At 35.4% G+C, this 15,845-nt stretch overlaps 1 protein-coding gene across 2 annotated transcripts in view; it reads left to right on the forward strand.

Annotated features, from left to right (window-relative positions):
• Nucleotides 1-9,858: 9,858 nt before the first annotated feature.
• hth (Meis homeobox homothorax) overlaps nt 9,859-15,845 on the forward strand; it is a 302,627-nt gene continuing 296,640 nt past the window's right edge. The window contains exon 1 of one of the 2 annotated variants that reach the window (XM_036356913.2): nt 9,859-12,855. In XM_036356913.2, the coding sequence (XP_036212806.1) occupies nt 12,841-12,855 (15 nt within the window). In that variant the 5' untranslated portion in view covers nt 9,859-12,840. The remainder of the gene's footprint in view (nt 12,856-15,845) is intronic. The other variant, XM_070106000.1, reaches the window with a different exon arrangement.

The raw sequence follows: 15,845 nt of genomic DNA on the forward strand, positions 1-15,845 counted from the left end.
TGCGTGTGCGCAAGTGGGCGTCCACCAGCCGCATTGCAACATCCTTACTTATAGCTTAGTTTTCCGGTGCATACACACACACACACACAAGTATACATGTACAGTTAAATAGTGTGACATATGTATGTACATACTTGTCTACACATGCAGCTACATTTATGCGCTTATTTAACTATGTATTAAATACTAAAATGCTATGTAAGACTTCATTGTACTATTCATATCCGCTGTAAGTTTGAAATTTAAATATTTCATTTTTTGGAGACAGCATTTCAGCATTTATTCAGTTAGTTATGGCAATTTAATTTTCATGATAGTAGACATTCGCTTAACACTTTGTCTACATTTTTGATCACTTGAGAGTACAACTTAATAGACTAGTAATGCGATATTCATTTGCTGCTTGAATATAGAAAATGGTTGCCAAATTGTAACTCTGCTTTATATGTCATATTTGAAAAATCTAAAGTTTTATTTGAAAGAAAAGCATCTACTTGTGAGATTGTTGTGAGAGTTCATATAATTTCATTTAAAAATTAAAATTAATTACATTTAAAGATCTATACTACCACTTAACCTCAGTTTAAATTTTAGAAGTCCAAATCAATAACACTTATCCGGGTTTTTAAATTTCTATAATTTCCAAAAAACGAGATGAAAGCTTAACCAATTTTATTGTTTTTCAACCATTTAAACAGTTTCATCCAAAGTAGCAAAACGAATTTGAAAGTATTTTAATTTTGCCACCTAAAAATATTCTAAAATTTATTTTTGTGATTTGGTATTAATTTATCATATTATAAATAAATATTATATGCATACATCAACATGTAGATGAAAATAGAAAAACTTCATAGGAATATTATTTTTGTCCAACTTATGGAATCTCCTACCGCTTTGTCAAAGTCGACAAAAAACAAATCAGTTTAATATCAAATTTTCTGATAATTCTTTTGAAATTCTAAGTATAGAAGCCCTTAAATAAAATAATGAAGAAATAGTAAAGTGTTGATCTCCTAACCATTGCCCATTAACTCCGAATCGAAAATGATTTTCTCAATGGTTTTAAAAATTTTTCATACATATCTATTTTAAAAGTGTTTAATTTCAATTAAGCAATATCATTTGCGTTTATTTCTTACATCAGCAGCTAGTTTTATTATGCTATGCTTTTCTTTACCTATTAGGTTAGGTTAGGTAAATATGCAAATTTTTCGTGAGTAATCCTATTTTGACAGGAAGATACGCCTGACTGTTGTAATGCCTAGAACTTCTAGGTATAGTTCAAAAAGACCGTCGCATATCGATAAAATGGCTAGAGCCTGCCACATGAACACCAAAATATCACAAAATCATTTCATTCTTTAATTCGGTTTCGAGTGTAAATGTTACGAATTTAGGGGGCCGACCTATTGCGACCTTCCATATTATAATTTTGCGGAATTTTATATGTATATATATTCATAAATAATTATTGAATATACATGAAATATTTAAAAAATGAGTTTTTTAGCGAGTTATTTACCATTTTCCAAGTTGAAAACAAAAAACAAAAAAAATTATATTAATCTGCTAGGTATTGCCTACTTTTACATATTACACACGATTTTAACAATATGGTAGACTTTGAAATAAAAATGTTTTAATTTGCTAAAACATGAGATAACTATTAGCCAAAATTACTTTTCATTCAATCGAAAAACTGGATGGTCATTGTATAGGCAAACATGCACGAAAAAAAATTTCAAAACTTCCCACTAGGTGTGCCCAGTCAAAACAAACAGATTGATATTTATCATTTAAAAATATAACTGGATTTAATCAAATATTATTTATTGATTTAAAATTTTTTTTTCTAAGCACCCGAATATTTAAATATAATATAAAAAAATTAAATTGAATTAAGATCTAAAAATATTTGAAATTATTGATTTGTACATTTTTTGCGTTCTGAAGTAATTCCTTTTTGCTTACAGATCTACTTTCTAAAGGTTGTAAGCCAAAAAACAAGTAAGATAATCGTTTATATTAACTTATTTCTGATATAAAAGATTACGAAACTCAAATCGTAAAATTTTATAAAATTATGAGCAGCGACTTAACCTTTTAATATACTGAAAAATATGCCTTCAAACTTTTGAAGGAATTAACTTTAGAATGATGTTTAAACTAATTTCTTGCTAATCTCAACTTTAGTCAGAAGTATCAGTGCAATGAAAATCACATTGATTTTGGGTTGATTGTTTTGTTGGTAAAATACTAATTTATAATTCTTTATAAAATCAATTGCCACAAATAATAATGTGTAAAATTGATTTTGAGAAATTTAGCACTAGATCGTTCGATTTTTGATTTTAAGGCATTCAATTATAGTTTTCGCTTTATAAAATATACAGATTGATACTCATGAAATATTCATACAAAATATCTCAGTTGGTGTGTAATTCATGCTTAATTGTGTCTTCTCTTGATTTTAGTAGTCAATCTGATGACGACCGAAATATTGCCTTTTAATCTTATAATCGGGTTACCTAAAGGTCACACTTAGTCTGACAGTCCAAAAAAACTACTGTATCAATTGTTTTAAATTTATAATTATATATTTATACATGTTTTAAGAATACAATGTAAAATTTTTGAGAAAAAAAAAATTAAATATTATTTGAGTTACACGCGAACTCCGGCGGCGCTGAAAAAACCTTCCCTGGTTCAGTGATTCCGGCATTCTCTGTAGATGTAACCAAAGAAAGAAGTAAAAATCCATGTTAAGCTAGACGATATTTTGCCCGTATAATGATCAAGAGTCGAAAAAAATCAGAAATTGACAAAATGGCTGCATTTTCGAATATAAAGTAGAAATTTACCTAATATTTTGCGTCGTTTTTGGCTGACAAAATTCGACTTTTCATCAAAAAGCTGGTAGCATTGTATGGAGAACTGTAGTATACAGAACATGCTCATAAAATTTGACAGTGAACGGATAATCTTTATCCGCGTAATCACTGCAGCAAGTTCGAAAAATGCTGTTTCAAAAAAACGAGCTTAAAGGAAAACTGATGGAGCTCACGGGCTACACTTGAGAAGCCTGTAATTCGAAAAATATTTGAAATATTTACGTAAAACTTTATTAAGGTTTTTTTAAGGTATAGACTATCGAAATATGCAAAAAAATAAAATATATTTTTCCGAAAATTTTGCACTAGGACTAGGTGAACTTAACTAAATTGCGAATGATTTTTTCCTCTAATTTAAGAAAAATGTGCAAAATTCAAAACCATTCAACACCAGTTTTATACAAAACCTAAAAAGCTTTCGCTTTAATATATAAATTCAAATAAACTACACGAAAGCACAGCAACTTTAATTTTAAAAACTACACCTGTTTGCCACGAAGTTTGTAATACCCGGAATGAAACGTCGGAGACCCTATAAAGTTCATATATAAATGATCAACGTAATGAGCTGAGTTGATTTAGCATGTATTATTACATATAACTACGCCACAATCTCCGAGCATATGGTTAGGATCGGGCTATTATAGCATATAGCTGTCATACAAACTGAACGATAGAAATCAAGTTATTGCCAAATTAAACGTTTTTCTTCTTATCGTAATATTATTGACATTTTTCTCATGTACAAACATGCTTGTTAGTGTGTTAAACTTTGATCAAAGACGAAAATAATTTAGAATTTCTCGTTTACATTGACTCTGCCGTCACACATTCGCACTATTTGGCAAGTCATTATTTGGCTGGCAGACATTTCATTATGTCCGTGCACGTACGTATACAAATACATATGTATGTATGTAGGTGTGTAGCGTTGAAAGGATATTTTCTGCTGCTGGTAGGCGCAATGTTGCCTCACATTTATCAAAATGCCATTACGGCAGTATCTTATTGTATAAAAGCCAACTTGCTACAATTAAAATTGTTGTTGTTATTACTGAGTGTCGCTGTTACGCTTACCGCTGTTATTGCTGTTTGTCTACGTTGTTTATCTGGCGCTGCGGTGTCGACCTTCCTTGCGGAATCACTTGCAAATCCACAACCGCATATCAATCAAAGTCTCATAAATTTGTCACCGCAAACAAGAAAAATTAAAAAAGAAAACAACGAAGAAGAACAATCGCACAAAAGAGGGCATGGTTGCACAACAACAAAGCAACTATGCAACGCCGACGCAAGCAACGGCAATTTAGCAGCATATACACCTTTACATATGCATACACATACAGGCACATATGTATGTATATATGTATGCGTGTGTAAACAATAACAATGACGTGCACAAATACCCAAACAAACACACGCAAACACAAACACAAACAAATGTGTATTTATTAAATAACAACGCGTTGCAATGCCTTTTGGAAAAAGCCTGGCAATCAGCTGTTTTTGATGAATTTTCGGTATAGTGAAATGCCGCTATTGTGTTTTTACTATGTTGCCGTCGAGTAGTTGTTGTTGTTGTTTGCGCGGCAATTTTCACATGCGACGCTTGTATGTTGCAAATAAAAGTGCGCAATGACATGAAAACAACGACGAAAAATTGCAGCATCATCGTCAGCGGCAGCAGCAACAGCAGCAGCAGCGGCCAGCTATACAGTAGCGACAGCAAAATGAATGTGAGGAAAAAATAACAACGGCTACCGCCACCGCCGCCAAATCAGCGAAGTAATTTTTCATTTTCCTAAACGAAAAATTGAGGAACAACGAACCAGCGAGACAGCCAGCCGGGCCGGTAGTCAGCGGGCCAACAATAAAGCGACGGCAATGCTAGCTGCAACCAACTAACCAACCAGCCAACCGACAATACAAAACGAAGGCCACAGATGTTGCTGCTGGCGTTGATGCTGCTACCGCTGTTGTTGGTATTATTATTATTATTGTTGTAGTTGTTGTTGTTGTTGTTGTTCTGACAATTTTACCTAAATATTGCCGCCACTGCCACGAAAAGTCGGCAGAGAGAGCGAGAAAGAGCGGACACAGAAAAAGCTCGATGAAAAATTGCCTGGGAATATGTGTTAACCGCTTTTTAAACTGCCACTAGGACTCGACGATGTAGACGGTAGTGTACAACAACAATGGCAATAAGAATAAATAGTAACACTGTTTGACCGAGCGACGGTAAATAACAAAAGTGAAAAAGGACTTTGTCTGTAGGACTTCCATAGAAACATATGTACATACACATATGTATATGCCGTTGATGGCTCTCCTTGTTGCGCGCGTGCTCAACAACTAAAAGTGAGCGCTTCAAGGGGCGCGTATCGAGCAAGGCGCCGAATTTTGGGGAAGTCGAATTTGCTGGCATATAAAGCTAAATGGAGTAACTGTGCAAGTTTGGGGGTGATACAATGCATATTTACTCACTTGCTAACGGTTGTGAGTGCATTTATATGAAAAAGGCGATGGGCAGTTAGTTTGGCTGGCGGGCAGGACTAAGAGCGTACGCAACGATATTTGGGCAAAACATGAAAGGAGTGTGAAAATTTGCAACGTGCTAACAGAAAATGATTTATTAGCAACAAATTTGTTAGTAAAATTTGCTGTTGGCCCAAAAGTTAAATGTGTCACATACTGTCGCCGCCGCCGCATGCAATGTTGACAACGTTACATAAAACGCTCAGCATTTTTGCGAAAGTGGCGAACAGCTGTTTTTTGGGCCATGATAGAAGTTGGAAATTAACTGATAACACAAAAAATTAATATAATCAAAATAGAGGAGAGAATATATATACATTTAAAAATTCGTGTAGATTTTTAAAACATATTTCAATTGCTTAAAATTAGCGAGTGCTAAGTATTATATAAGCGCTTATATTTAGTGGGTGGGGTTTGACGACTTTGTAGTCCCCTCTCCACGCGTCTTAACGGCAGCGCAAAGAAACAGTTGACTCTTACAAAAAAATATAACTTTCGAAGGCGTTACCTTTTCTTGTCTACACAAGCACACAATAATAACAACAACGGCCAACTAAAGTACATAAAAGCAACGAACAACAACAAACAAACAGCGGCTGTTTTCGTCGAAAGACTAATACGCGCACACAAACACATATAAACTCACACACACACATACACACCGTTGTATACATGCATATGCACAGCCAGTCGTCAGCCGACAACTGCAAGAGCAACGCTAACGACAACGACGAAGACAGACAGCAACGGCAACAGCCCTCAGTCAGCTAAAGCGACAGCCCCAGCAATTCATAGTGTGGCGCAAGAAAAGCTAGGCGTCTGATTTGCAGAAAGAAAAATGAGAGGAGCTCACAAATCGGCAGCAGCAGCAGCAACAGCAGCAACAAAAGCAATAGCACAAATCCCTCAACATCGAAGGGAAAATTAGTGCAGACCAGTGATCGGGTTTGTAGCGCCTTCTTGTAGAAGTTTGCGAGCGAATGCCTTGACTGATATGTAGAACTGCAACATATAACAACAACAGCAGTGACGTACATGCAACAACAAGTGCAGTGCAGGGCAAAGCATTGGTAGAAGGAGTGAAATTTGCTATTTTGTTGTTGTTCTTTTGCATTCTACATAAGAGAATCGCGTTTTACTCGTATTTACACAGTTGAAGAAAAGCTGCACCCCATATTTGTATAAGCCTGCCGTATTTTCTTTAAAGTTCCACAGATTTGCTGTTATTCTAAAAAATCCAAAGTAAATACAAAAGATATGTTTTCGTCTTCAGTAAAATGTTCCCTAACTTTCATGTTGGGAATTACTTTTTCAGTACCAGCAAACGAATCTCCTGCCAAAAGTTTGCCGTAAGACTGCAAGCCGAGTTACTTTTTTATGAATTAACCCATTAAACTCAGTCATTAGCCTGGCTTGACTATATACTTGATCAGAGACTTTCCACAACTTCCTACCTATATTTCCTTTTGATCGTTTCCAGATTATTTTTTTCGGTTTTTGTAAAAGTTAAGAAGAAGAAAAAATCAACAAAATGTTATTTTTTTCAATTATTTTCTTAAGATCGGCAAATACAATATTATATTTGACAATTTTTTTCGTTGCACTTCGGTAAAGACCTATTAGTACTATTTAAGACTTATAATGTTGACTGGAGACGATGATGTTTTTTGTTTTTTAATACTTTTTCTAACTATATTCAAGACACCTTTTAAAAATTATGCACAAAAATATTTAAAAAAATTAAAAAGAAATCTTCTCAGTTATGACCACGTTTTGTTTCATATGTAACTATTTTTCTCCGAGTAACAATTTTTTTATTTTATGGAAATAAAACCCAATTGACCTTGCGAATAACAGAAGCGAGAGTTTCTTCTCATTCTTGCCCTTTCATTTTTGAGCTGTCAAGCCAAAATTGTTGGTTATGTTAAAATATGTAAGCATTTAGGCTTAGTGATTTGAAAACGAGATTCCATAACGAATTCAAGTTCTAATCATTGAATATAATTTATTTAACTCCATAAAAGTCTATCTGAAATTTGCAGCTACACTTGAGAGTTGCTCTAAGTCACATTACCTCAAAATTTTTAATTATTTCTATAATTTCAAGGCAATGACTCAATTAATTCGCTATAAAAGTCCTTTAAGTGAGTAATGAAATTTTGAAAAATTGGGCTACTCCATTTATTATTTATGTGCCATTATTTTTTTTTAAATAATCCATCACTTTTTCGCCGCTTCAATAATGGCCATAGTGAGTGGCCTTAACTTCGCCACTGAGCGGCGGAGAGGCGCAAATGCACGTAAGAAGCGGAATTTAGCGAGAGCAATAACGAAAACCGCATTACACGGCTGCTGGCTGGCTCGCTGGCTGGCTTGCGGTGAGCGAGTGAGTATTGGTTATATTATTGTTGTTGCTGACATATATAGCTAGTAATGGTGTTGATGAAAATGATGAGTGTAGTGCTTACACCTGAATACAACCAGCACACAAACACATACACACCTATAAAGTATATCCGTGTGGAGTGAATAGTAGCAACAACAATAGGAGCAAATGCTACGCGACACGCTCGACTAACAACACTGCAACAATAATAATAAGAGTAGTGTGCAACAACAGTTGTGAGCAAGCGAGCATAGTCAAACCCACCCACCGACCATTCAGCGCAAAGCTCACAGAGCAGCAGCACAACATTGCAACAACAAACAAATCGACAACGATGTTGGCCAAAATACTGAAAACCGAACTGATGCAAACTGCCACTCACTCAAGCGAATATAACAAATGGGATTGGTTTTTGCCGATTTCAAAGAGGGCGCGCGGCGTGTGAAATGTATGGCGTGAATGTTTGAGCACAGTGGGCGGTTTGGGGGGAGGGGGGTGGATTGATTGAAACAGGTAGGCCAAAGAAGAGTGACGCACGGCAAGTAAGAGTCAAAGTTGGCAAAGAGCAATCGGGCAATGCGTGCGCGCCGAGTCAAGCAAATGTGTGGGGGTAGTGAAGGCACATACAAACACACAAGCACACATACATCGGTATTTCATCAACATGATATAAGCCATCTCATTTCAGCTAAAGCCAAATAAATTTCAAATGTTTGCGCGAAATGCGACGATGTCAATGCGTTGTTGAGTGGGGTTGACCGACAAAAGCAACAACAAAGCGGCGATTGAGCTAAGTTGAATTTCTACTCGAAACGGCTCTACAGACAGCGGGCAGCCCAACCTGTGCGCTGTTATCACTCCCGCTCGCTTTTGGGGCGCTGTGCTGACGAGCGCTCCTCTCTGAATGATGGGCGCATGAAAAGTGAAGGCGGCACCAGTGGCAAACTGCAGTCAAGTAGCAACAACAGATGATGAAGAAGAAATGTAGCAAGTATAAGAAATCTATGTAAATATGTATGTATTGAGAAGAGGCAGCAAGATTATGACTCAAATTTTTGAGAGTATGACAAGTAATAGATTGCGAAAAATAAGAGCTTCCACAAACAATTTGAACAGCGCTCGTAGAACGTTCCACAAATAAGCGAAAGCTTGTGGGGATGCGCATCATACAAAGGCAACAACAATTAAGTGAGGTGGTGTGTGACAAGTGAGCGCCAATATCGTATATTTTGCTTTTGCTTTACCTTTTCACTTGTGGGCATGTCACAAGAGGCGTACTAACAAATCAGTCATTCCTACTTTTATGAGCGCTTCGCCGCCGCAGCGAACTCACATGAAAACAAATAAAAGCGTGTGGCTTGCGCTCTTTTAACACCAATGCAGATTATGAGTAATATTGATAGTTAGATAAACTCGCCGCATGCTTTCAAGTTCGGCGAATTCGCTGTAGATTACAATTTACGCTCTTCAGTTTGCCGTTTCTAGCATTTGTATGTTTGTGCGCTTTGCTTGATTACCCCACGCGCTCTTCGCCGCATTTTGCTTTACGAGCGCACGCTCCCAATCACTCTCTTCGCTGCCGCACAAGAGCCCACTTCATTTTCAATCATTCAATTCCTCTCCACCGCTGCTATTTCCACTGATACGACGTCTGTTTACCTTCCAAAGCGCCCGCTACATAGTTGCTACTCTTTTTCTTCTTCTTCTTCGTAGCTTCTTAAACAACTACCACCGCCGCGCATGCCATCGCATTCATACACGCGCGCTCTTAGCCGCGTGCGCGCTCTTTCGCACATTTTTAATGGCACAATTGTTGCTCTACTCGCAATGCGCCTGCTTGCACTTGAAACGCGCTATCCGTTAACAGCGCTACGGCCGTTCTTTCTTTCCTACACTGTCGAGTCATCCATCTAGCCATCCATCCATCTGCTGCGTACGCTTGGCTGGTTGAGTTCAGGTTTTTGTTATTGTTCGTGTGCTATAGTGCCGTCGTGCTGTGGTGCGCTTGACTCGTACACATTTCGCAAGCTATATAATACACGCATAGTGTTGTAGTTATTGCTGCACTGCTGCTTGCTAACCGCTGCCGCTAGCTTGATATACTTCATAGCACTGAGTGCGAGCGCGCTCTGTGCTCGGTGTTAGGGTTTGTAGCTGTGTGTGCGCGAATGTGTATGTGTGTTTATCTGCCTATCGGAGTGTCGTCGGCAGCGGCTATTATTTACCCCCGCCAAGTGTAGTTGCCGTTGTGATTGACAAGCCCAGTGTGTGTTTGCCTTCGAAACGCGTACAACGTGTGCAGTGTAGAAAGCGAAATATAATAAGCGTAAATTTCCAATTCATTTTGTGTCCAAACAAAAAATCGCAACAATAACAATACGAAAATTCTACTTTACAATTGCACAGTCTACAACGGTAACGTGTAACGCGATTTAACGGTAAATAAATAAATAATTTTGAAAAATCAAAAATAACGCGGTAAAAATCTATTAATTTTGTTCAACTTTAAAAACATAACGGAATATATTTATTTGAAGAAGAAAAACAAAAACTATTTTTGCAAAATATTTTGCATATTTTCGCAACAACTCTCCAAATTAAATAATTTACAAGTGTGTAGCTGTTGCGCGCGCCTTCAAGTGCATAGAACGCCGCAAATTAAACGCTGCTGCATTGCCGTCGCTAGTGGAGCGTCTAGCATGCATTAGCAGGACTTTTGCGAGTTGACAGGATTTCGACGCAGCGGGCGCTCATAAGACGCACGGCTGGACGGCACATAGTGCAACGGCAGGCAGACGGGCAGCGTTGTTAGCCATTTCGTCAGCCGCAGTCAGTTGGTCGGCGGCGTGTAGGTGCGTTCTAAGAAGTGCGCGTTGTGCTGCAGTTTGTGTGTGTTTTCTACTACAGTCGATTTTCGTGAGTGCAGCAGCAGGTCGCGCCGAGTTAAATAGGCAAGCAGCCAGTCGAGAGCAGATAACTTAGCCGCAGAAAACAAATCATTTGCTAGTTGCTGCTGCCACTCTACGCGCGAATGGAATACAAAACGCAAATAAAATCATAAACAAAATTAATTCGAATTTGAAAGCATTTCGCGCAAAATAAATAAGAAAACTGAAATTATGAGCGAAAGTACATTACAAATACAATAAGCATAAGCGTGTACTACAATAAAAAAAAAATTATATTAAATAAAATTTTAGCCTATAAAGAACGGATTAAAATGTGCTTGCATTAGATTTGTGTGTGAAACTTTTAATTTGCCATAAACAGTTATTTATTTTCTTACATTAAATTTTTGCGAATTCATCCAATAGTTGCTGTTGAAAACTGCTTTGAATCAAATATTTTTTGTTGTGTAAACAAAACACAAAAAACGTTGTTGCGTACAACCGGAGCACTGTAAGCGCCTTTAGCACTTCTAGCCGCCATGTCAGTTAGTGAAACGCGTCGGTAATTAAAGTGTGATAAACGTGATCCATGTCGTGAATGTCGCTGTCGTCGGTGAAAAATTCGTACAAAAACAACAAAACTGACAATTTGTGGTGCAGCGCTTTGCGTGAAACTCAAATTTTACAATAAATATAATTTGTTTACGCATTTTTTTGTAGCAAAAAAAAAAAACAAATAACAAAACAAAACACAACCAATTATTTACAAACAAAATAAGAACAAATTAAGAAGTAGCAGTATAGAATTGTTAAAGGACGCAAGAAAATTCCTACAAAGTTATAGTCTTGCAAGGAGAGCGTACGATGTCGATGAAGCTGTGATATTTGTGAGCATATACACGCTAACAACAACTACTACTAAGACAAGACGTAGCAAAAATGCTACTGATGTACTAAAGGTATTTTCTAAAAGCAAGCAAGTAAACAACAACAACAAGGGAAGGCGTTAAAAATTTTACCTACAACACAAAAGCAACTTAACTTTTCCACGGAAACTTTGTATACGAGCAACTGCAACAAAAACAACGAGTGTTAAACAGAAACAAAATAAGAATAAAGAAAAACAAAGGCGGTATTGACAAGCCAGCAAAGAAAGCAACAACAAAAATGTATTTATGACAGCTGCAACAATATATGCAAATAACACAAGAACAACTACAACAACAATAAGCGGGCAAAAAGGTACGCAAGAGATTTGCGCTGAAGTCAAATGTCAAGCCGCTGAGCAACAAAGCAAACCAACAACAACAACCAATCCCGAAGCAATCAAGTATACTAAAACGCAAAATTATATACGAGCACTAAGCGCTAAACCAACAAAACTAAATATTAATTAATAAAACTAAATTTAAAGGCATATATATTGCAAATACAAAACAATATACAAGCATTGTATACGATTTTAAAGCAAATTTATTTAATTATAAACAACAACAACATAAGAGAAAAAGAACAAACTCCGTAAGCAGAAGCAAAGTTAGCAAAATAGCAAAACCAAAATAAAAAATAAAAAAATAAACAGTTATACACAACAATCAACTGCAATAAAAGTATAAAACATATAGAAAAAAGCGCAAAGCATATTTAAAATATAAATATTAAAGCATAATAATAAAAATATTTTACTTGCAACAAAAATATAGTATACGTACGTTCCGTCGCGTTTTATCGTCGCGTGTGTCGTTCGAGTTATTTCCTACCACCCACAAAACAAATAAATTGCAAACAAATGTGCCTGTGTTGAAGTAAAATTGTAAAAGAATCAGATTTACAAAAAAAAAAAATAAAAACAGCAGTGTGCACCAAAAATTTTGCATGAAGCTCTTGCAAATTTAGTTGGAGTGTTGTGTGCAGTTTTGCAAAAATAAAAATAAAAACTCAAACAAGTCAAAATAACAAAATACAATTTTCATAAACTACAGTTAGCAGCGCCAATTAGTGGACTTGCGAGTCGGCCAACAAGCAAAGCCCGCAATAACAACTACACAGAAAGTGAAAGAACTCGGCAAACGTTGCATAGCGCGTGCTGCTTGCAAAAGTGGCACTGGTCGGGCTGGACATCGCTCCCAGAGCATTAATGGCTCAACCTAGGGTAAGTACCAATGCAATAGTGTTAATTATAGTTTTGAATACTTAAAATACTATGATTTATGCAAAAGTGAATTGTAGTTTAAGGTCTCCGTGCAGTTGTTTTTTTTTTTGTGATTTGTCCTTGCCACCTAGCGACGGTAATTTTGTCTGGTGTTAAATTTTAACGAACTCACCATGATTCGTTTAGTTGTGGCCATATTTTTTGTAGAGAATGCGCAAAATATATTTTTTTCACAATTTCGCAAGTTCTATATTTCGTTAAAAATAGTAATAAAAAGCCAAAAAAATTGGTAATAACACAAAAGCACTAAATTTGTATTGTAATTACATAAACAATATTTTTATGAAATTCTCGCGGTTAAAATGTGTAAAAATTTTTTGAATTTTCTTTATTAAAGTTAGGTGATTTTTAAAGTGAGTTTCTGTAAAATGTGCAAAATGGCGGCGCGTGTACTAATTATACTCTAGTAGATTAAAAATTGCGCTTTAAATATGAATAGTTAATACACAAAGTTTTGAAAATGCGTTTAAATACTAAATGGCATCAATAAAAAATAATTCAATGCTTTCATAAATTTTCCAAAATAGTTTACATAAATTTTTGTACTCCAAATTTCTACAAATTTAGTGGACTAGTTTACTAACATTTGTATACTAAAAATGTTTAACAGTTAAACCGTCCGTCCATAGCTATGCATGTAAATAGTGATTTACACTACTTCCAAAACTATGCTATAAAATATCTTATTTAACGCAAATTTGTGTGGTACAAAAAATATTAACGTCATCATTTTCATCACGTTAGCCGCAATTTTCGATTGTTAAAAAAATTATTAATAAAAAAAAAAAACAATTAAATGCTTTGCTAATATTTACACAGCGCTGTTAAGTGATTGAGTGAGTGGATTTAAATGGCTTCATACTTTGGCAAACACTTTATTTCCACCTATATGTGTACATGTGTGTGTAACTGTGAACTTATTAGTTTTACTTAAGCAAAAGATAGTGGCAAAAAGTTTTGGGCGCCTAAAATCTTGGCTTGCATTTGCCCACCTTCGCACGTACATATGTACATATATGTATGCGTATTGCTCCTGATCACGCTGTCTGTCTGACCGGGGCGCCGCGCCTAGCTTATCATCTGCCTTAGCTTGCTAATTCCACTTACTTTAGCTGCTCGAGGCTTGACAGTTGATAATGCGCGCATTGACAGTTGCCATGTTGAGGTGTTGAAGAAATTTCGCACCGCTGTCTGCACTATCTAATACTTATATACTATACAGTGTTATTAAATAAGTTAAATTTAGAAATAAGAAAACAAAAAGCGCTGTTAGTCACAGTTGATGTGAAAATTTCATGGCAACCGTTTACTTTCCTTGCTAATTAAAATTTTTGTTCATTAAAAAATCTTGAGAAATATGCTAGGATTTCTTGCAGCATATTAAATGTGCCATGTAGATTTTCTCAAATTTTTTTATGTTTACATAAACAATATTTTAGTAGAAAAATATTATAAAGTAGGTAGAAAAAATATTGTTAAAAAAAATTTATTTAAAAATATTAAATTTTTTTAAATTTCTAAAAAGGCGATTTTCCACAAAAATAAGACATATTTTAGCTTCTTTAAGCAAATAAAGCATTTAAAGAAAAATTAAATACGCTGATGGAAGTAGCTATATTTGTGCTTTGAGTTTTTCCTTAAATAATTTTATTTGCTTAAATCTCAACTTTCTGCTATTATTTGTTTAAATTTTTTAACTTCCACAAAAAGATTTACAAACTTCCTCCATTTAATTATGCGATTAAAAGTGTTGTACAACAAAGTCAAAGTTGATGCAAATTAACATTAAAATACTGATAATAAATTAGCAGTGATGTGTAAAATGGCGGCGGTATATTTGTGTGCCCTTCACTGCCTTGTCGCACAGCTGTTGTCAGTATGCAAAATAATTTCTTTTTGTTTGCCCGTATGTCTGTCCGCGTTGCAGCAAAACGTGATCGCAAAATTTTCCAATAACTTTTTGAAATGTGAACTAATAAATTTTCGTACGAAATCCAGCATATAAGCGTCAAATAAATTTGCATATGCAGTTAGGAAAAGAACTATATGTGGCGCATAAACTGAAAAGCACTTGCTTCTTGTTTCCATCACAGCCTTTTCATATTCAAATTTTCATCGTTTTTCAGCTTTTTAGTGCATTTTCTTAAATTCATGTATTTATTAAATTTGTTTTTTGTTGTCTTATTAGCGCCTAGCTGCTAAAGTGCCACATTGTACTTGTGCTAGTATGTAGTTGTTTGCTTAAGAAATTAGCGCGTTTTCCACACAAAAACTCTACAAAAATGTTAGAAAAATCGAAAAAAAGAAATGGTTCTCTTCTTTGCTGGCATGCTCAATGCGGAGTAACAATGTGCTTGTTAATTTTATGTGGTAACAAAATATGCGATTTGATATGCTTTAAATCGGTACTCATTAGCGGTAGTTATTGTAGGCAATGCAGCTCCCCCCACACAACTAACAACGATGTATTCATTAGCAACATCTGAATTGGTTCTGAAGCGGATCAGATTTTTATTACTATATACTTTTTTTTGCGGTTTATCGTTGTGCGTTCAAAAATTTTCTTTGTAATTATTATATGCGTTTGAAAAAAAAGTGAAGAAGTACCAATAAAAAAAGGTATTAAGCAAAGAAATTGTGTGAAATAAATAAAGCACTCGGAATTTGCAACAACTTCTTAATATTAAAATTGTGCTTTAATTTAAATGTGCGAAAATCAAAATCAAGTGATCATATTTATTTTTCACAATACGTCAGGCAGCATTTGACGTCTAGCCAATTTGCTGTTTTATATTTTTTTCCATAACTAAACCAGTTCCTGTTAAAGAGTGAAGATATTTGTTATTGTAGTTATTGTATAGCAAGAAAAACCGTTAATTTCGATACCCGGTGCAAATAAAAAATCTGTGCATACAAGGACTTAATTTTCG

This window comes from Bactrocera oleae, chromosome 2, assembly GCF_042242935.1.
Source record: "Bactrocera oleae isolate idBacOlea1 chromosome 2, idBacOlea1, whole genome shotgun sequence".
NCBI lineage: Eukaryota > Metazoa > Arthropoda > Insecta > Diptera > Tephritidae > Bactrocera > Bactrocera oleae.